The sequence below is a fragment of the Ipomoea nil genome, unplaced genomic scaffold (genome assembly GCF_001879475.1).
Source record: "Ipomoea nil cultivar Tokyo-kokei standard unplaced genomic scaffold, Asagao_1.1 scaffold2704, whole genome shotgun sequence".
Taxonomy (NCBI): Eukaryota; Viridiplantae; Streptophyta; class Magnoliopsida; order Solanales; family Convolvulaceae; genus Ipomoea; species Ipomoea nil.
In genome coordinates, this window is record NW_017619132.1 from 311,398 (window position 1) to 331,372 (window position 19,975).

General features: G+C 40.3%; 3 protein-coding genes across 8 annotated transcripts; all 3 read left to right on the forward strand.

The window, feature by feature from the left end:
• The first annotated feature begins 1,106 nt into the window (after positions 1 to 1,106).
• Positions 1,107 to 4,971, forward strand: LOC109155956 (subtilisin-like protease SBT4.14). 2 transcript variants are annotated; one of them, XM_019303685.1, is made up of 10 exons: positions 1,107 to 1,462; positions 1,549 to 1,643; positions 1,731 to 1,828; positions 1,917 to 2,060; positions 2,175 to 2,280; positions 2,363 to 2,876; positions 3,176 to 3,501; positions 3,573 to 3,681; positions 3,758 to 3,971; positions 4,206 to 4,971. In XM_019303685.1, the coding sequence occupies exons 1-10, from the start codon at positions 1,325 to 1,327 to the stop codon at positions 4,754 to 4,756; spliced, it is 2,295 nt and encodes a 764-aa protein (XP_019159230.1). In that variant the 5' UTR covers positions 1,107 to 1,324; the 3' UTR covers positions 4,757 to 4,971. The 2 variants fall into 2 exon arrangements, with proteins under 2 accessions (XP_019159230.1, XP_019159231.1); XM_019303686.1 differs by having other exon boundaries at positions 1,108 to 1,462; positions 1,734 to 1,828.
• A 5,479-nt stretch (positions 4,972 to 10,450) lies between these two features.
• LOC109155603 (subtilisin-like protease SBT1.1) lies at positions 10,451 to 13,005 on the forward strand. The gene has a single exon (XM_019303219.1). The coding sequence runs from the start codon at positions 10,557 to 10,559 to the stop codon at positions 12,873 to 12,875; it is 2,319 nt and encodes a 772-aa protein (XP_019158764.1). The 5' UTR covers positions 10,451 to 10,556; the 3' UTR covers positions 12,876 to 13,005.
• A 1,373-nt stretch (positions 13,006 to 14,378) lies between these two features.
• On the forward strand, positions 14,379 to 19,898 carry LOC109156163 (phospholipase D gamma 1-like). Of its 5 annotated transcripts, none has more exons than XM_019304020.1 (10): positions 14,379 to 16,579; positions 16,662 to 16,778; positions 16,854 to 17,048; positions 17,129 to 17,377; positions 17,468 to 17,536; positions 17,625 to 17,775; positions 17,839 to 17,987; positions 18,147 to 18,323; positions 19,139 to 19,336; positions 19,418 to 19,898. In XM_019304020.1, the coding sequence occupies exons 1-10, from the start codon at positions 14,495 to 14,497 to the stop codon at positions 19,709 to 19,711; spliced, it is 3,684 nt and encodes a 1,227-aa protein (XP_019159565.1). In that variant the 5' UTR covers positions 14,379 to 14,494; the 3' UTR covers positions 19,712 to 19,898. The 5 variants fall into 5 exon arrangements, with proteins under 5 accessions (XP_019159565.1, XP_019159566.1, XP_019159563.1 ...); XM_019304021.1 differs by having other exon boundaries at positions 17,628 to 17,775; XM_019304018.1 differs by having other exon boundaries at positions 17,129 to 17,536.
• Positions 19,899 to 19,975: the final 77 nt, after the last annotated feature.

Sequence of the window (19,975 nt, forward strand, 5' to 3'; positions counted from 1 at the left end):
GTAACTAAGCAGAAATTCTTGAAGCCATCTTCCCCGAAACACAATAATCTTTTAAAGTTTAGTTAACCTCCAGACTAGTTGTTCCATTCAAAAAAGGTGGCTATAATTCAGCGGGGGAATTAATTAGTCACTGTGTCCGACATTAGAAATCCTAAATACACCCAAATAATAGATATTTTATTATTTAAATTAGTTTACTTTTTTGTTGTCCTTTGATGGCTAGAGTCACAAGATGAGTTTCGTGTAAGTTTGTTCGTAAATAAAAATTAACTTGAGTTAAATTTTGCTCGAAGCATGAAAAATGAGGTAAGGTGGCACAAAAATGGCAGGTCTTGAAAGTGGTGGAATTAGGTTTAAAATATGATTTACTTGTCTTTCAGAAACACTTTGCTACTAATGGAAACAAGGTAGTCCAATCCTTGCATTTGACTCCAAGCAAGTGGCCCCTGAGGAAAGTAGCTCTTTGTTTATAAGCCACTTCTTTTAACCTAATAATCAATCATGACCTAGCTAGCTCTACATATTCCAAAATTTACAGCAACAATAGCTTGAAGGTCAAATTTCCAACCATATTAACCCAACAATTTTGAACACTTGTCAACCATACCGTTAATTCAACTATAAGGTCTGAGGATCGACTCTTGTATGAATACGTCATGTTAAAGAACTCTGGCTAGCCTTTTCCTATGTACCAGTCAATCTCTGCGAGCACCATCCAAACCAGATTAGTCTCATAGTGGTCAGGATACCGAATACTACCATATTTTTTGAACCATCCAAAAAGATATTGCTTAATGTAGTGCCTATTAAGCCACCCACACTATATATCACTATAGGTCATGTTGAATGGATGATAATAAACGACTTCTGTGCTTATTGCAATTATCTATGCAATGATATGATGACACTCTTGATTCTTCAACTATATGAATAATTTAGTATTTAGATTTGTTCCCAGGCAGGAAAAAGAAGAGAAAAGAGATCAAACTTTGCTGATCAGATAATAGATTATGGAGATGTATGTGTTTATGGTGCCTCTCATGTATCCTCATAATGCAACACAACCTTAAAAAAACATCCTTAAAAGAATTTAAAAAAAAAAAAAAAAAAACCAATAATAACAACATTGACAATCCCTCTTGCTTTCTCCACCTTTCTTCTACGACAGCCAATCAAAATCCTCAACAGACAACCAAGAATTTAAGCCAACGTCTCCTGTTCTTGTCAACTTTCTGTTCATGGCTATTGTACAATACATCTTTGACTTGTAATAGAATGTTTTCCAACACTTATATATAGATGTCCCTGCAACTGCACACAAACAATGATGAGAAGATCACATCTGCCTTACTTTCTTTTGAGAATGTTGGGGAAAAGAAACTTCCATTGCCTTCCTACTTTTTATCTCTGTCTTCTGCTTATCACAACAGGCCCTCAAAATGCAGAATCAGACAGCAATAAGGTGACATTTTAAGGTTGTTTGAATCTTGTGGTATGTATGTATAGCAGCCAGTTAATGTATATATACTGCATGTATATATTCTGCAGGACTCTTATATTGTGTTTCTGAAAGATCATCATCCAGTTGATGAAGAAACTGCATTCCAGAATCATATTGATCTCCTGTCATCTTTGAAGGGGAGGTCTGTTAGTTGAATTTATCCATTCCCTTTTTTCGATTTGTTAATGAAAATGTCTTTAATTAATCTCTGATATTGCTTTTGAAACAGCAGCCTTGAGGCTACAGAATCTCATGTTTATAGCTACACAAGAGTGTTTAATGCATTCGCGGCGAAGCTATCTAAAGATGAAGCAGATGAGTTATCAAGTAAGTGGAATCCTTGTACGTACGGTTTGGGAATCTCTGCAGCTTCTGAGGCTAACAAAGTTATTGATTGGAAAAATTAATGTTCCAGGAATGCCTGAAGTAGCTTCTGTTATCCCCAACCGGTATCACAAACTACACACGACGAGATCATGGGAATTCATTGGTTTGCCTCCTACTGCCAGAAGAAATTTGAAAGCTGAGAGCAACATTATTGTAGGTGTTCTTGATACAGGTTATGTATCTCTAAATAACAGACTCCCATTTGGCCATTTTCCTTGATCTATTTATACGTATCCTTCGTTTTATTGAAGTGTTTACGTGATTATGTTGAAACCACTTTTCCCAGGAATCACCCCTCAATCACAAAGCTTTAGAGATGATGGTTTAGGCCCTCCACCAGCTAAATGGAAAGGAAGTTGTGCCCATTTTGCCAACTTTTCAGGATGCAACAAGTAAGTTATGTATAAAATTTGTGCTTATTTTCAAGATTCGATTCGATACGAGTTTAGTGATTTGTGTCCTGTGGTTTTGAAGCAAGCTTATAGGGGCTAAATATTTCAAGCTGGACAAAACTCATGACCCCAGTGACATCTTGTCACCCATAGATGTGGATGGCCATGGAACTCACACATCATCCACAGTAGCAGGAAGTTTAGTACAAGGTGCAAACTTATTTGGCCTGGCCCGAGGGGTTGCGAGGGGCGGGGTGCCTGCAGCCAGGGTGGCTGCTTACAAGGTGTGTTGGGCTAGTTCAGGGTGTTCAGATCAAGACATTCTTGCTGGATTCGAGTCCGCCATTGCGGATGGCGTGGACGTTATCTCTATCTCCATAGGCGGTCTGACAGGCAGTTATACATCAGATGCTATAGCTGTGGGATCATTCCATGCCATGAGAAGAGGAATCCTCACTGTGGCTTCTGCTGGGAACGATGGACCGAACTATAACACCGTTTCGAACCATGCCCCGTGGGTCCTAACCGTGGGAGCGAGCAGCATCGACAGGCAGTTCAGGAGCGAGGTGGTGTTGGGCAGTGGACAAACAATTTCAGTAAGTTGTCTACATCGTGTTGAGCATATAACCATTAATGTGCAATCCAACTATCCGCTTAGGCTTTTAGTTGAGATGGAGCACATGGTGTGGGGGCGTGTTGAGCATATAACCATTAATGTGCAATCCAACTATCAACTTAGGCTTTTAGTTGAGATGGAACACATGCTTCAATTTATCGAGACTTAGTATTCTGCTCAGTTTTATTCTAGCCTATTCTTTTGGTTTGCTTAGTTTTTGTATAGGTTGTTATAACTAATTCCCTTTTCTTCTTTTACTGTGAATGACCCAATTTGCAGGGGATTGGAGTGAGCACAATTGAGCCAAAGCAAAGATCATATCCTGTGACCACAGGAGCTGATGTTGCCAAGAACTCAGAAAGTAAAGATGTCTCAAAGTACTGTCTTGAAGACTCAATGGACCCTGGAAAGGTAAAGGGAAAGCTTGTTTACTGCATATTGGGTGGTAGTTGGGGTGCTGATTCAGTTGTTAAAGGTCTTGGAGGGATTGGCACTGTTATCGAGAGCGAACAGTATCTTGATTCTGCTCCAATTTTTATGGCTCCAGCTACCATTGTTAACAGCACAACTGGGAAAAGAATCACTGATTATATACACTCAACCAGGTATCTATACTATACTGTACTGTTCTATCTGGTTTCTAGAGAACAAGAAATGATGGTTTAGTTGAATGCAGGTCACCTTCTGCAGTGATTCACAAATCCCAGGAAGTTAAGATCAAAGCTCCCTTTGTGGCATCCTTTTCAGCCCGGGGGCCGAATCCAGGAACACAACACCTTCTGAAGGTATATATATACATGTATGTGTAAGTTTCGGTTCCCCGGTGCTTAATCTGATCCTTGTGGTGTCTGCATTGAACAGCCTGATGTTGTAGCTCCCGGGATTGACATTCTAGCCGCGTACACCCTCATGAAATCCCTCACCGGCCTGAAAGGCGACACGCAATTCTCGGAATTCACACTCATGTCTGGTACTTCCATGGCCTGTCCTCATGTTGCTGGTGCTGCTGCCTATGTTAAGTCATTCCACCCAAACTGGTCTCCCTCTGCTATCAAATCCGCCCTCCTGACTACTGGTAAGCCAGATTGCATCCATTTTTTACATGTTTCTATTGGGCGTTGGTCGAGTTCAGCCCCTGTTCCATTCCAGACATGACGCTATGACTTACTATGGAGGGATGTGGTTAAATGGTTAATGTTCACCTACTTATCACCAATTGATTTTAAGTAGGATATGTTAACTAGATAGTCAAAGAACTCTATAGTTAAGTGTACTACAGCAGTCTAACTGTCAAATTTGGAACCGACAGCAACACCTATGAGCTCCAGGGTGGACAGGGAAGCTGAGTTTGCATATGGTGCTGGACAAGTGAATCCAGCCAAAGCAAGGAGCCCTGGACTGGTATATGACATGGAAGACATGTCCTATATCCAGTTCTTATGCCACGAGGGGCGCGAAAATTCATCGTCTTTGGCCACTTTGGTGGGCAGGCCGGTGAACTGTTCCAAACTGATTCCTGCAAATGGAGAAGATGCCATCAACTATCCCACAATGCAACTTGCCTTAAGGAGGAGTGGCCAAGAACCAACCGTTGCTGTGTTCAGGCGAACAGTCACGAACGTCGGCCAGGCTCAGTCGGTTTACAATGCCACCATTAGAGCTCCAAAGGGCGTGGAGATCACCGTCAAACCTATGACTTTGTCGTTCTCACGTGTCGAGCAGAAGAGGAGTTTTAAGGTTGTGGTGAAGGCAAAGCCCCTGTCAAGTGCACTTGTAGTTTCTGGTTCACTGATATGGAGAAGCAGCAGGCATATTGTGAGGAGCCCTGTTGTCATTTATGACCCAAAGAACTTTGATTAGTCCCATGTCCAGAATCTTGCAAGAAACACAAACATCCCTAACATATATGCATTTCACACAAAATGTAGAACAACTAGCAACAACCTTATACTATATATATCAAATAAGACATGAAGATGATATCTGTACTGTCATCTGATATACATAAATAACAGCTGAATCCTTTCCTTGATTCCAGTCTTGAATCCAAACCAAACATGACATCCTTAGTCCAATAATATTTTATTTCATTATCCTCAAAGCATTTGTTTGACCCACATCTTATAAGCACACACAACGCACGCATGACACATGCATGGCTTGCACAATTTAAATGCATGACTATCACTAAGGTCAAAGAAGGGAAATATATGGATCTATACTTGCACATTGTTGTTACGCTGGCTATTGCATAGAAATTGGAGTTGTCAAATTAATTAAGCACATACACAAAGAAATAAATTTTTGTGCAAATTAATTAAAATGCTTCAAAAACTGCAAACTCTATACAGCTAAGCATCCACGTCCTAAATACCTCAATAGTTTCGAGTCTCTCCACCTTTGGTCAAATTTTTTTTCTATACATACCATCAAATAATGATATATGTAATCCCCCCAAAAAATCTATCTCAATCTACCTTTCGTCAGCAAATCCAACAACCTACACAAAAGGGTAAAAGGGCCAAACACATTTAGTCGTCAACTCGATTAATATATATATATATATATATATATATATATATATATATATATATATATATATATATATATAAGGGATCAGGTGCATTTGAGGCTTCCCATGTGATCGTGCGGGTGGACGCACGTTAAGCATTAATCTGACGCACTTAAAGCACATAACACACGCACATTAAGCACACAAACCCCACGCATGTTAAGCACAAGCCTCACATATGTTAAGTACAAGTCTCACTGTTAAGCACAAGTCTCACGCATGTTAATCACAAAAACACACGCACCTTAAGTTTTAAAAATAACTCACATTAAGTACACACTCACGCACATTAAGTACAAGACTCACGCACATTAAGCACACGACTCACGCACATTAAGCATAAAACTCAGGCACTTTAAAGTTTCAACAACTCACATTAAGTACACACTCACGCACATTAAGCACAAAACTCACGCACATTACGCACAACATGCACATTTTTTTTGGTGAGTAAAGAGGAGCTACAAACGCCCCAGAATTAAGAGAACCTTCTAGTTGTCATAATATTGGCATCTCGGGAAAGAAGATTGCCCAAGCCACTAGGCGGGAGGTCGAGTAAGGTTGTCCCCCAAGAATTACTGTGGCCCAGATTGGCTAGGAAGTCAGCACATTGGTTACCTTCCCGAAGGACATGGCGGAGCTCGTAAGCGTGGAACCCTTCCATTAAGTATTTGCAATCAAGAATAAGCGTATCTGCCTCCGGACTGGATCCTAAGTCGTTGTGTAAGGCATTGACCACGGCTTCCGAATCAGATTCCATCACAAGTCTGTGAACCCCATGACTTTTTGCCATGAGAAGCCCCTCACGAAGTCCCCATAAGTCACAACTCGCACATTAAACATTATACACTCACGCACATTAAGTACAAAACTCGCGCACATTAATCACCCGCACAACCGCATGGGAAGCATTTACCCGCACCGGAACTTTAACCTATATATATATATATATATATATATATATATATATATATATATATATATATGTGTGTGTGTGTGTGTGTGTGTGTGTGTGTGTGTGTGTGTGTGTGTGTGTGTGTGTGTTTACATTGTATAAAAGGAAATTAAATTAGCTTAAAATGGGAGAAAATAAAACAAAATAATGCAAGCACTCATAGACATAGGGTTATAGGCGCGTTTGAGGGTATTTTTTAAAATTGACTGTTATTTTTTTTAAATGAGAGTCAATAAAAAATGGAGTGACATTTTACTATAGGAGTTAATGCACACGCAATGCGCACACACAATGCACGCAATGCGCACCACAATGCACGCAAAGCGCACGCATGACATATGCATGGCTTGCACAATTTACATGCATGACTATCACTAAGGTTGAATAAGAAGCAAAATATATGGATCTATACTTCCACTTGTTACGTTGTTACGGTAGTTATTGCATAGCAATTGGAATTGTCAAATTAAGCACGTACACAGAAAAATAAATTTTTGTGCAAATTAATTAAAATGCTTCAAAAGTCGCAAACTCTATATAGCTAAGCATTCACATCCTAAATACCTCATAATCTCGAGCCTCTTCTAATAGTTAATTGTGCTAATTTTTTATATTCTCGATCGATGTGATTTTGTTTTTTAAGTATTAAAAAGAGTGATCTTTTAAGTCTCAAAAAAGTGATCTTATAAAGATTAGAGTTTAATTTTTACCATATTTATTCTTACCAATACTCCTTCAATTAAGTCCATAGTTGTGGATTTTTCCAAACAAAAGAAAAGTAGGTTACAACTTTGAGTGGACTGAAGACACAACTTATAATGCCATGGCGCATGAAGGCACCACTCCATGCCACTAAAGTAGCCCATCCACTACTATAGTTTTCATCACTTATTATTGCATTCTTCTGTAATTTACTCACCACTCCAGTTCCAACCCATCATCATTATTGGTTCCTATAAGAGGTGGAAATATAATGATGTCTGCATGCCATTCCACCAACGTGAATGACGAGAAAAGAAGCAACAAAAAAGTAGTACACACACACATATATATATGCTATATACTTAGCTTAGTGAGCACAACATATAGTGTGAAAATAATATGAATAAAGTCCACTCATGTGGCAACTACCATATAATAATGTGATGGCATTCTAATTACCATTTCAAATATGTGATCATAAGTCTGAACCTTGGTAGTGGGGCTTAGATTTCTTGAGCTGAAAATATTTGAGAAAGTATAGAATAAACGGATGCCAGTCTAAGCAACACCCTCGTAGACATAGGTACATTGTTAAATGGCGTAGTCATATTTTCTTATTTCTTGTTTAATTTGTAGTTGATTTCTTGATCACATCAGGATAGAACAATTATGATAACCTTAGCTAGGGTCAATAATGTTGTCGATATCAAAATTTAATGGAAAACATTTAAAGGCCGGCCATGCTGTTATAACTAACTAATTAACTTCTAACCAAAAGGTCAACCGATATTTTTAAAGATTTTTGTTGCCTCAATGCTTCAACTATCCTTTTTCATCTCCACCGACTCAAACATTAATGACTTCCAACCAAAACCTAGCTAGCTACATGCTTGATTGTGCTCCCAGGCATTCTGGTTGGCCACAATATGCTAAAAAAGCAACCATTTCCGGCCAAGCCATCAACAACAAATGGTCAACAAACATGCACGAATTATAAATGGACAACATTGTTAGTTCAGATACATTAATTATTACATACGAAAGATGGGTAATATAATATATATTTCCCATATTGTCGTTACTCTTCTTCCTCCACCATTTAGCTAGCATCCATAATTAGGTGTAAGTTTATTAGGTTGGATTTGGGTGATATCCAAATTTTATTTTGGATATTTAAAAATTTTGAGTGATGTTTTTGACATTTAATACAACAGATAAATATGTAATTAACATACTAAAGTAGCTAAAAACGGATTAGCCGAGTCTGGTAAGTATGCCCGACAATGTCGTTAGCACTATTACATGAGCTAAAGTATCCCTATGGACTAGTTAGGGTTTTTAACTAATATCCGCACGGGGCTTAGCTCACTAGTTCAGTAGGTAATATTTAGGAGAAAAGACAAATGTTCGAATAATTTCGACAACAACATACATTATGAGAATTATGTTCAAAGTGGACAAATTATTTGTGCGCACAAGTATTTGACTATGTCTGCTGAGCTATTTAGTTACCGTGATTTACATCATCCCAAATAATCTATCAAACCGGGGCATGGAGCATTTGGGGTTGGGGATTAAACCTTTTTGGGAGAAGGGCTTTCAACTAATTGTGGTAACGGTTAGTATCATGAGAGAATTGTAGTATAAATTAGGAGTTAATTCCATTTTTGGTCCTAGATTTATAGGTGGAAGTCCATTTTTAGTCATTTTTTATCAGAACATCCCTTTTTTGTCCTAGTATTATTGTGATATGACCAATTTTGGTTCTTTATCAAAAAAATCATTGAAATTGCATTAAATACAAGAGCATTTCGCTCTTCAATTATGATTTTTTTTTTCAAAAAGTAAACATAAAATATATAACGAGTCAACACACTTTATATTAAAAAGATCAAAATGTCATTCTATTTAATGAAATTTCAACAATTTTGTTGATAGGGGACCAAAATTGGTCATGTCACAATAATACTATGACCAAAATGGGATATTTTGATAAAAAGAGACTAAAAGTGGACTGTCACCTATAAATTTAAGACCAAAAATGGAATTAACTCTATAAATAAGAGTTTATGGCATGGAACGTAGTTCCGCAATTGTATTGATGTTTTGCCTCACTCTTGATAGGTAATTGTACAAAACACCACATGAGCTGGCCGGCCTTCTTGGATGACATCTCCTTCATTATTCTTGCTTGTATGCTACGCTTGAATTGGTACTATACATTGATGTCACTGTACTCTAGCATGAGTATATAACATGGACTCTCATGCTTCTCAATTCTCATATCACTAAATATAGTTTATGTTCATATATTTGTATGGTATCATGCTTGAACACAGTTTAATTCATTATTATAAAGCTCATTATATTGAATTTAAAGGAAATATTTGACATCAACCATAAAATATATAGTGTATGAGAATCATGTTTCATCCACTCGGACACTCTTTTCTGAATAAGATAAATAACTTTAATTTTATATATGCTAAGTCATGGCCTGTCACACTCTCCCTAGCTAGCTACTAGTCTCCAGCCTGTTTAATTCAATTCTTTCCCCAAATTAAATTACTCCCCTTATTTATTGCCCAATATTGGTCGTCTTTCCAAATTCTAAGTTGGGTAATGGGCCATTAATTCACTCTTTTTGTGATATCACTCCGTAATAAATAACATGAAATGACTTTTCAATATGATGATTAAAGAGGAAGAAGTCCCATTGGCCGGAATGAGTTGATCCAAGTCTTTACCCGGAGCATTTGTATCCCGTGCTCACCAAAATGTGGCCGCCGACCTGCCGTAGCTCCGAGGTTATATATGTCACACATATATTAATTTCAGAATTCAGCTTATCATAAAAACCCAATAAATTCGAAATCTCTTTCGTACAAATTTAACTCATTCCTAGTGTGATCACTAATAAATGCCAACTCACCAACGGCAAACTCAATCTTCTTCAATCTGCCCCTCTATTAAAGTTTTCCTATGCCTTAAAAAAAAATCAAATAAGTATAGCATGATTCTCGTACTTTCTTGGTTTATCGTTACACAAAATGTGATAACCCTTGTGACCCTACTACTACGTATTAGCCTGCAAATCCTATCACTAGACACTAGTTAGTAACAGATCAGTAAATTAGTCTAGTTGTCTATAATTAACTAATTCAAACCAAGAACCTCAATAGATTACTATGTCTATTTGTCTTCTCTTTGAATTACAACAATGAAGAAAGTATATTGAACATGTATTACTTGTAATAGAGTTTATAGTACTCAAAAATATTAATAATTTGATCAATTTGATTAAAGTTGCTTTCATGGGACCACTTTCTTGTCCCATAAAAAGGTGGAGAGGAAGGGGGTACGCATGACTTAACTCATTTAGTCATTTCTTAGTCTCCGCGTTCAACATCTTTGTTTTGGTTGCAGCCAAAATGGTGTTCAAGATATTCTTGATTTTGCTGGCATTATCGTTGCCTGCAGTTTCAGAGGCTTCAGTGGCGCAGGACATGTACGTGGTTCACATGGACCCGACCAAGATTCCAGAATCAGGAACTAGTACTTCCGCCGGCGGTTCCAGGACATGGTACGAGGCTGTTCTTGATTCCGTCACTGAATTTTCAGCTTCCGAAAGCCCCCCGCCGCCGCCGCCGCAGTTGCTCTACGTTTATGAAACTGCCGTGTCTGGTTTTGCCGCAAAACTGTCCAGACAGCAGCTTGAATCACTGAAACACGTCCACGGCTTCCTCGCCGCCGTGCCGGACGAAATGCTGACACTCCACACCACCCATTCGCCTCAGTTTCTCGGGCTGAGAAACGGGAAAGGCCTCTGGGGCGCCAAGAGTTTAGCCTCTGATGTCATCGTCGGTGTTGTCGACACCGGAATATGGCCGGAGCACATCAGCTTCCGCGATGCCGGAATAATGTCCCCGGTGCCCGCTCGCTGGAAAGGGACGTGCGAGGCGGGAAGAGCCTTCTCCCCTTCAAACTGCAACAAAAAACTGGTCGGCGCAAGAACATTCTACAAAGGGTACGAATCCATTGTCGGAAAAATCAATGAAACAGTGGAGTATAAGTCCCCCCGCGACTCGGAAGGCCACGGAACTCATACCGCTTCCACGGCGGCCGGAGATCTGGTGAAAGACGCAAGCTTTCTCGGCCTGGCGAGAGGATCAGCCGGCGGGATGAAGTACACGGCAAGAATTGCAGCTTATAAAGCCTGCTACACATTAGGGTGTTCCAGCATTGATGTTCTAGCAGCTGTAGATCAAGCTGTTAAAGATGGGGTTGATATATTATCCCTTTCCTTGGGAGGCTTATTGCCAAAACCATTCTACACTGACAACATCGCCATAGCTGCATTTGGAGCAACCCAGAAAGGTGTGTTTGTGTGCAGTTCAGCAGGGAATTCTGGGCCATTGACTTCAAGTGTTAGCAATACTGCCCCTTGGATTATGACTGTTGCTGCTAGCTCCTTGGACAGGAGGTTTCCAGCCATGGTTGAGCTTGGAAACGGGCGTGTTTTTCGCGGGGAATCGTTGTACTCAGGCAAGGCTGTAAACCAGAAACTGCCATTAGTCTATGGAAGAACTGCAGGTGGGAAAGGAGCAGAGTTTTGCAGCCATGGATCACTGTCTTCCAGGCTTGTTAAGGGGAGGATTGTTGTTTGTGAGAGGGGAAATAGTGCTAGAGCTGAGAAGGGGAGTGAAGTGAAAAGGAGTGGGGGAGCTGGGATGATTCTGATAAACAGAGAAACAGAAGGGGAAGAAGTTTATGCAGATCCACACTTCTTGCCAGCCACAGCTTTGGGGTTTTCAGCAGGCATTGCTGTTAAAAAGTACATTAATTCGAGCAAAAGTGCGACCGCTTCAATAAAGTTCCAGGGCACGGTTTATGGGAACCGTGCCCCGGTGATGGCTGCGTTTTCGTCTAGAGGGCCGAGTGCTGTGTCCCCTGAGATCATCAAGCCGGATGTGACCGCCCCCGGGGTGAACATCCTGGCAGCATGGCCTCCAAACATTGGCCCAACAATGCTCGAGGCTGACAACAGAAGTGTCGAGTTCAACATCCTTTCTGGTACTTCCATGTCCTGTCCTCATGTTAGTGGCCTGGCGGCCCTCCTGAAATCCGTCCACGGGGATTGGTCGCCAGCCGCCATAAAATCGGCTCTCATGACTACTTCTTACACCCTAGACAGCAGAAAATCTCCCATCACAGATTCTGTTTCCACAAACCCAATCTCAGCCACCCCTTTTGCCTTTGGCTCTGGGCATGTGGATCCTGAAAGGGCAGCTCATCCAGGCCTGATTTATGACATTTCCACTCAAGATTACTTCAATTATCTATGCAGCCTGAACTACAACTCCACCCAAATCTCCCTTCTGCTGCGAAAAAAATCCGCTTGTCCAACCCATCATCATCACCAGCCTGGTGATCTCAACTACCCTTCTTTCGCTGTGATTTTCGACAGCAGCAGCAGCAATTCCAGCCACACTTTCACAAGAACAGCAACGAATGTCGGGATTCCTGAAAGCGTTTACGCGGTTCATGTGATGGAACCAGATGGAGTTTCAGTCATTGTCAAGCCTAAAGTCCTGAAATTTAACAAGATGGGGCAGAATCTGAGCTACACTGTCAGCTTTGTGGCACAAAGAGGAAAGATTGCATCAGGTGGTGGCCATTCATTTGGATCACTGGTTTGGAAGTCCACAAATTTTACAGTCAGAAGTCCCATTGCAGTCATCTGGCAGTAGATTTGGCAAGAAGATTAGCAAGCATTGAAGCATTGATCATTATATTTCACCAAAGTTTTAAGGAATTTTATTAGTGTTTTCAATTTTTTTTTTAAATGGCAGCTTTAATTTAGCAAGTAGTTCTGATAGTCTTATAATGCCTAATTAAAGCTAACTGAAAAGCTAGCTGAAAACTGAAAAGATATAAGCTCTGAAAATTGAAGAGTTGTTAAGTTAGCTAATTATGCTTTAAAATGTTTGGTAAACTTAGCTTTTTGATAAGTTGATAAATGTAAGAAGACTAAAAAAGATATTTTTATAAAATTTAAATAGGTTTGTTTACCTAGTAAAATTTAACATTTTGAAATGAAATTAAAATATTAGCATTATGATCTAACATCTCATGATGAAGTAGCAATATTGTTGCGAATCTCCATCCCAATAGAGATCTCACTTAAATTTTCGTTGAATCTTGAAGTTCATTGAGCAATATGTAATCCGGATGTTGTTCAAGCACATTAAACATCATGTCATCATACAAATTCTTTCGAATATAATTATGTAGTGCAAATGTGATCATTATAACATCAACTTGGGCGTCCACACTAAACTAATCTGTGACATTTTAGCAAGTTTCTTTCATCCCTTCTTTAAATACTCTAAACGACCTCTCAATACAACTTCGAATAGAAGAATGTGCACAATTGAAACATATATATATATATATATATATATATATATATATATATATATATAATCTTATAAGACCCTATAAAACTCGTATGATTGTGTAGAATTTTAAGTAAGATTTTTTAGAGGTATAATCATAGTCATACAATCAAGTAGATCTCCATAGTTTGTCCGTTGCGGTGGAATAAATATAAATAACTTATTAAAGTTTAGAAACAACTTATTTTTAAAACGCTACCTAACGTTTCAAAATAAACTATTATTTTAAGTTACTAGCTTATTTTTAGAATATTACTAAACAAAACTTATACGGAGTAGTTTATTAGTAACTTAAAATAAGTTAATTATATTCAAGAATCAGATTTTTGGGAAATTAAGGAATTAAAGGCACATGCTGGTCATTTAATGTCCATGCCAATCAAATCAAATTTCTCAAACTAATTTTTTTTTTTCTTTTCTTGAAAACCTCTCAAACTAACTTTAACCGCCAGATCTTCCTCCTTCCTTATATCACTCAATCTCCTCTCTGTCATCATTCAATCTCCCTGAAACCCAGAAAACACAATAATCTATTCATAGGTACAAACAGTTTACATTAACGTGTGTGTATATTTAGTGGGGCAGTGTTTTTGGAAGCTCCTCCATTTCTCTCCTCCTCAAACCTTCTTTTATTGGAACATTCAGAAACAGGTTTGTAAATCGCAGATATTGCAATGGCTTTTTTCTAGCTTTTAGGGGCAAAACATTGATTTTGTTGCAATATATTTCAAGATTAAAGAATCCCAGATGGCATTTTCTGAGTATGTATGTTTGTTTTCTGCAATTCTGCAGGTTGGGTTTCAATTTCTGATATAAAAATGCAATCTTTTAGGAAACCCTTTATCATATTCTTCATATTTTGATAGGATGAATAAGAAAGTATGAATTTTGTGGGGAAATAGATAAAAGTGATGGAGAAATATAATTCACAATCTCCATATCCATATGGGACTCCCTATGTATATCCTCCTGTTCCACCTGCAAATCAGCCATATCCTCCTCCTCAAAGCTCTGGGGCTTATTCTCCATATCCTTATCCTCAATTCCATTACTATCCATACTCTTACCCCACTCCACAACATTCTGCCGGTTTTAACTATGCATACCCACCCAGAATTCCAACTACTCCACAAGCATCATCTAATAGTGGATACCAGCAGGCCGCTCTCGAATATGGATATCCTACACCACCACCACAATCTCACCACCCTGGTGTTGTTCCTTATCCATACAGCTCATACTATATGTATCGCCCGCCAACTCCTCCTCCAAGTTCTTCCCCTCAGCCTAGTCTTCAACATCAGGGCAGTTTCAAGTATGGTTCTTCATCCCCTCAGCCTACCCTTCAAAATCAGGCCAGTTTCAAGTATGGTCCTTCGACCCCTCAGCCTACCCTTCAAAATCAGAGCAGTTTCAAGTATGGTCCTTCAACCCCTCAGCGTACCCTTCAAAATCAGAGCAGTTTCAAGTATGGTCCTTCAACCCCTCAGCGTACCCTTCAAAATCAAAGCAGTTTCAAGTATGGTCCTTCAACCCCTCAGCCTACCCTTCAAAATCAAAGCAGTTTCAAGTATGGTTCATCATCCCCACAGCCTAGTCTTCAACAACAAGCCAGTTTCAAGTATGGTTCATCAACCCCTCAGCCTAGTCTTCAACAACAGTGCAGTTTCAAGTATGGTCCATCAACCCCTCAGTCTACCCTTCAAAACCAGCAGGGCCATCATTTTCAACAACCTGTGCCTCAGCAGCAGGCATTGCAGGGCCAGCCAATGAGAGGCAATGAGTTTCGCGGCCTCCAGAGACAACATAGTACACTGTCTACTTGTAGTTCTGTGTCAAATTATGATCATGGCATAGACAGCACCTCTGCTAGCTCTTCTGCTAATCCATCAATGGATGATCTGACAAATATGCACCTGTCTGATAATCGCCCTCCTGGACCCGGGCCTTATGCTTCACCAGGAACCATATATGCATATCCTAATTCATCTTTTTCAAGATTGGAGTCATCTTCTGTATCGCGAGCTGAATCCACATCTCATCATCGCCCTTCCTACTCAAACACATTTGTGGAAACTGGATACAATAAGAGTCTGCAGCTTATGCCATTCACACCTAAAGGCGCTCCTAAAGTCTTGCTCATACATGGGAACTTGGGTATTTGGGTATACGAGGCGAAAAACCTTCCAAACATGGACTTGTTCCATAAAACCATAGGGGACATGTTTAACAAACTACCAGGGAACATGAGCACCAAGATTGAAGGACACATGAACAGGAAGATCACAAGTGATCCCTATGTCACAATTACATTATCAGGTGCAACAGTAGGGCGGACCTACGTGATAAGCAACGATGAAAATCCTACATGGATGCAGCATTTTAAGGTGCCTGTTGCACATCATGCTGCTGAAGTGCTCTTCATCGTGAAGGACAACGATGTGGTAGGATCCCAGCTAATAGGCACAGTGGCAATTCCAGTGGAAAACATATATGGAGGGGGGAAAGTCGAGGGATTCTTTCCTATCCTCACGAGTAATGGGAAGCCATGCAAGACTGGAGCTGTTTTGAGTCTCTCTATCCAGTATACTCCAATGGAGCAGCTAAGCATTTACCACTATGGAGTTGGAGCAGGCCCCGAATACACTGGGGTTCCCGGGACGTATTTTCCACTGAGAAAGGGTGGAACAGTTACCCTTTACCAGGATGCACATGTACCTGATGGAGGCCTTCCAAATCTGAAACTCGAATGTGGGATGCAGTATGTGCATGGTAAGTGCTGGCACGATATCTTCAATGCACTGCGAAATGCCCGGAGGTTGATCTATATCACTGGATGGTCAGTGTGGCATAAAGTCAAACTCGTACGAGATGATTCTTCTGCAGAAGGCTGTACTTTGGGAGAGCTTCTCAAGTCAAAATCACAGGAAGGAGTGAGGGTGTTGCTTCTTATTTGGGATGATCCCACCTCAAGAAAGATTCTTGGATATAAAACAGTAAATATTTTACTCACTGGGATCTAATTTTGTCTCATCTTTCTAGTAAACTTTCCTCAGGTGTAGCTTTATATATATGCAGGATGGAGTGATGGCAACCCATGATGAAGAAACTCGACGCTTTTTTAAACACTCTTCTGTTCATGTTCTTCTGTGTCCCCGTGTGGCAGGAAAGCGCCACAGTTGGATGAAACAAAGGGTAATAAGATATATGTGATCTATTTTAGTTATTTTCCACATCTGTAATCTTCAATCTTTTTTACATGATGATCAGGAGGTTGGAGTAATTTATACTCATCATCAGAAAACTGTGATTGTGGATACTGAAGCTGCGAATAATAGAAGAAGCATTACTGCATTTGTTGGAGGGCTTGACTTGTGTGATGGCAGATATGACACTCCTGGACATCCAATATTTAGAACTCTGCAGACTGTGCATGCAGCAGACTATCATAATCCAACATTTGCAGTAAGTTTGAAACTAAAATATTTGAGAACTATTTGTAGATCGAATTGAATTAGCTCGCTGATTTGATTGATCCAATGTAGGGGAATGTGAGTGGTTGTCCAAGAGAACCATGGCATGACATGCACTGTAAAATCGTTGGTCCAGCAGCGTATGACATTCTGACCAATTTTGAGGAGCGTTGGCTCAAGGCTGCTAAGCCCCGCGGCATTAAAAAACTGAAAAAGTCATACGATGATGCGTTGCTTAGACTGGACAGAATGCCTGAAATTCTTGGTGTTTCTGATGCTCCATCCATTAATGCAGCTGATCCCGAAGGCTGGCATGTGCAGGTAAGGTCTGAGAGAGAGAGAGATTTAAGTGCAAGTTTTAACGTTGAGGGCACCAGTTTTTTGCATCCTTTTTTTGTCATTCTGATGCAGATCTTCCGCTCCATTGACTCAAACTCGGTTAAAGGCTTTCCTAAGGACCCTAAACGCGCCACAATGAAGGTCAGAGCATTGCAGATCAGACAAGAAAAAAAAAAAAAAAGTCTTTTGTTTTAATGATTGGTTTTGAGGTTTTTCTAACGTTGTTTAGCAGAACCTAGTGTGTGGCAAGAATCTCCTGATTGACATGAGCATACACACAGCATATGTGAAGGCGATTCGTTCTGCACAGCATTACATCTACATTGAAAACCAATACTTCATTGGTTCCTCGTACAACTGGAGTCAATACAAAGATGTTGGTAAGAAACATCTTCTTTGTTGATTGTTTGGTAATTGAAAGTTGAGATTCTGCATTTTGGCAGGTGCCAACAACCTGATACCATTTGAAATCGCGCTGAAAATTGCTGCCAAGATAAGAGCACATGAGAGGTTTGCAGCATACATTATCATCCCAATGTGGCCCGAGGGGAATCCAACCGGTGCTGCTACACAGAGGATTCTGTTCTGGCAGGTAAGGTAAAGTTTGCAACTTCAAGTGTTGTGGATTTTGAGAGAGATATATATGGCTTCAAGTTATGTATCTATCTGAAAGATGTTTATTGCTCCTTCAGACAGCATGTTATTAGTTGAGTGCAATGTTTGATTGATTCATGATCTGATGATGTTGCAGCATAAGACAATGCAAATGATGTATGAGACTATTTACAAGGCTTTAGCGGAGGTTGGGCTTGAAGATGCATTTTCACCCCAAGATTACTTGAACTTCTATTGTCTTGGAAACCGCGAGGCCCTGAGCGAGAGTGATGCATCAAGTAATGACACTAATTGGCCCGCTAATAGCCCGCAGGTTGGTTAGTTTTGAAGTTTTCTTAGCCTCTACCTCTACCTTCAATGAGTTGGACTTACCCAAGCTGATTGGCGGGATACCTTTATGGGGGTGTATTACCGATCGATCTTGAACTTTTGAGAAGGGTTCGAGTGCGAGCATACCTCTAATGGGTGATATTGCACATCGTCGACTCGTCGTTCTTAACATAGGGCCTATCGTGACCAAAATAGGCACCGTCGTTCACAACGCAAGGCCCTTTTGTGCCCTGTTGTTCCGGGGGACGAACTGGGCACGGCTCCTTCGAGGGCCTTCCCCGGACGTCGAACAACCAACTTAGAACTAACTAGTACGGACAAAGGGAATCCGACATTCCCAGCCCGTTCCCTGCTCAAGCAGTCCACCGAACAGCCGACGAGTTCAGTTAGAATTCGAATTCGAATTTTTGTGCCGTCCCCGACTGGCACGCGGCAACCCGCTCTCGCCGCGGGAGCGGCTCAAGCAGTCCGCCGAACAGTCGACGGGTTCAGTCAGAATTTGGATTTTTGTGCCAATTTGAATTGTGCACATCGAGCATTAGCTAAGCACCGAGCGGTTAGGGCCTGAGGAACACTAGCGAGGGACTAGTTCAGACGTTCAGTCTTGAACTAGCTCGTGACCACCTCTAATTCTTTATCTTTCTTCTCCTTTCAATATGTTATTTTGAATAATTAAGGTCAATCTTGCAGCCCCACTGAACGATGTGGGCCATATTATTCAACTAACTTGATGTGAACAGCAAGCAAAACTCTTGTCTCTCTCTCATATCTACATACACTCCATGGCTATGGTTTCAGGCACTGAGCCGGAAAAACCGGAGGTTCATGATTTATGTGCATTCCAAAGGCATGATTGTGGACGATGAGAATGTGATCATAGGATCTGCAAACATCAACCAGCGATCCTTGGAAGGAACAAGAGACACAGAGATCGCAATGGGAGCTTACCAACCTAATTACACCTGGGCAAGAAAACGATCAAACCCCCAAGGACAGGTAGCTATACATACAAACCATCAAATCCCCCTTGCAAACATTCATTGATTAATCGAATAATAATACATTTGCACTCTTCAGATTTATGGCTACAGAATGTCCCTGTGGGCCGAGCATCTGGGAGTCGTGGAGGACTGTTTCAAGCGGCCCGAGTCTTTGGAATGCGTTAGACGTGTCAGATCAATGGGAGAAGCCAACTGGCACCAATTTGCAGCTGATGAAGTAACAGAAATGAGAGGGCACCTGTTGAAGTATCCGGTCGACGTGGACCGGAAGGGCAAGGTGAAGCCTCTTTCTGGGTGTCCAATCTTCCCAGATGTTGGAGGCAACATAGTTGGATCATTTCTTGCCATTCAAGAAAATCTCACCATCTAATGTTTCATGTTTCTGTTCTCATGTTCTGCTAAAACTTCACAAACACAAAAAGATGACAGTTGTAGGGAATGCAGTTTTGTTTTAGTTTATTTCTGCAGATAGATAATGTACAGAGAAGAATGAATTTGGTTCAAATTGTACAACTCTTTACCAATCACCATTAATGTACATTTCAGAATTCAGAGAATCATCGATAAGAATGTAAACTGTAATTTAAGGATAAATATGATATAATGTGTAGTCTCGTTAACAGTTCAGATAAAA

What these genes read in the sequence shown, in the direction of transcription:
- LOC109156163 (XM_019304018.1), top strand. Translation starts at nt 14,495, where the DNA reads ATGGAGAAATATAATTCACAATCTCCATATCCATATGGGACTCCCTAT. An exon ending in AGATTCTTGGATATAAAACA is followed by an intron (nt 16,580 to 16,661) that starts GTAAATATTTTA and finishes ATATATATGCAG; the next exon opens with GATGGAGTGATGGCAACCCA. An exon ending in GATCAAACCCCCAAGGACAG is followed by an intron (nt 19,337 to 19,417) that starts GTAGCTATACAT and finishes TGCACTCTTCAG; the next exon opens with ATTTATGGCTACAGAATGTC.
- LOC109155603 (XM_019303219.1), top strand. Translation starts at nt 10,557, where the DNA reads ATGGTGTTCAAGATATTCTTGATTTTGCTGGCATTATCGTTGCCTGCA.
- LOC109155956 (XM_019303685.1), top strand. Translation starts at nt 1,325, where the DNA reads ATGATGAGAAGATCACATCTGCCTTACTTTCTTTTGAGAATGTTGGGG. An exon ending in CAGAATCAGACAGCAATAAG is followed by an intron (nt 1,463 to 1,548) that starts GTGACATTTTAA and finishes TATATTCTGCAG; the next exon opens with GACTCTTATATTGTGTTTCT. An exon ending in GATTATATACACTCAACCAG is followed by an intron (nt 3,502 to 3,572) that starts GTATCTATACTA and finishes AGTTGAATGCAG; the next exon opens with GTCACCTTCTGCAGTGATTC.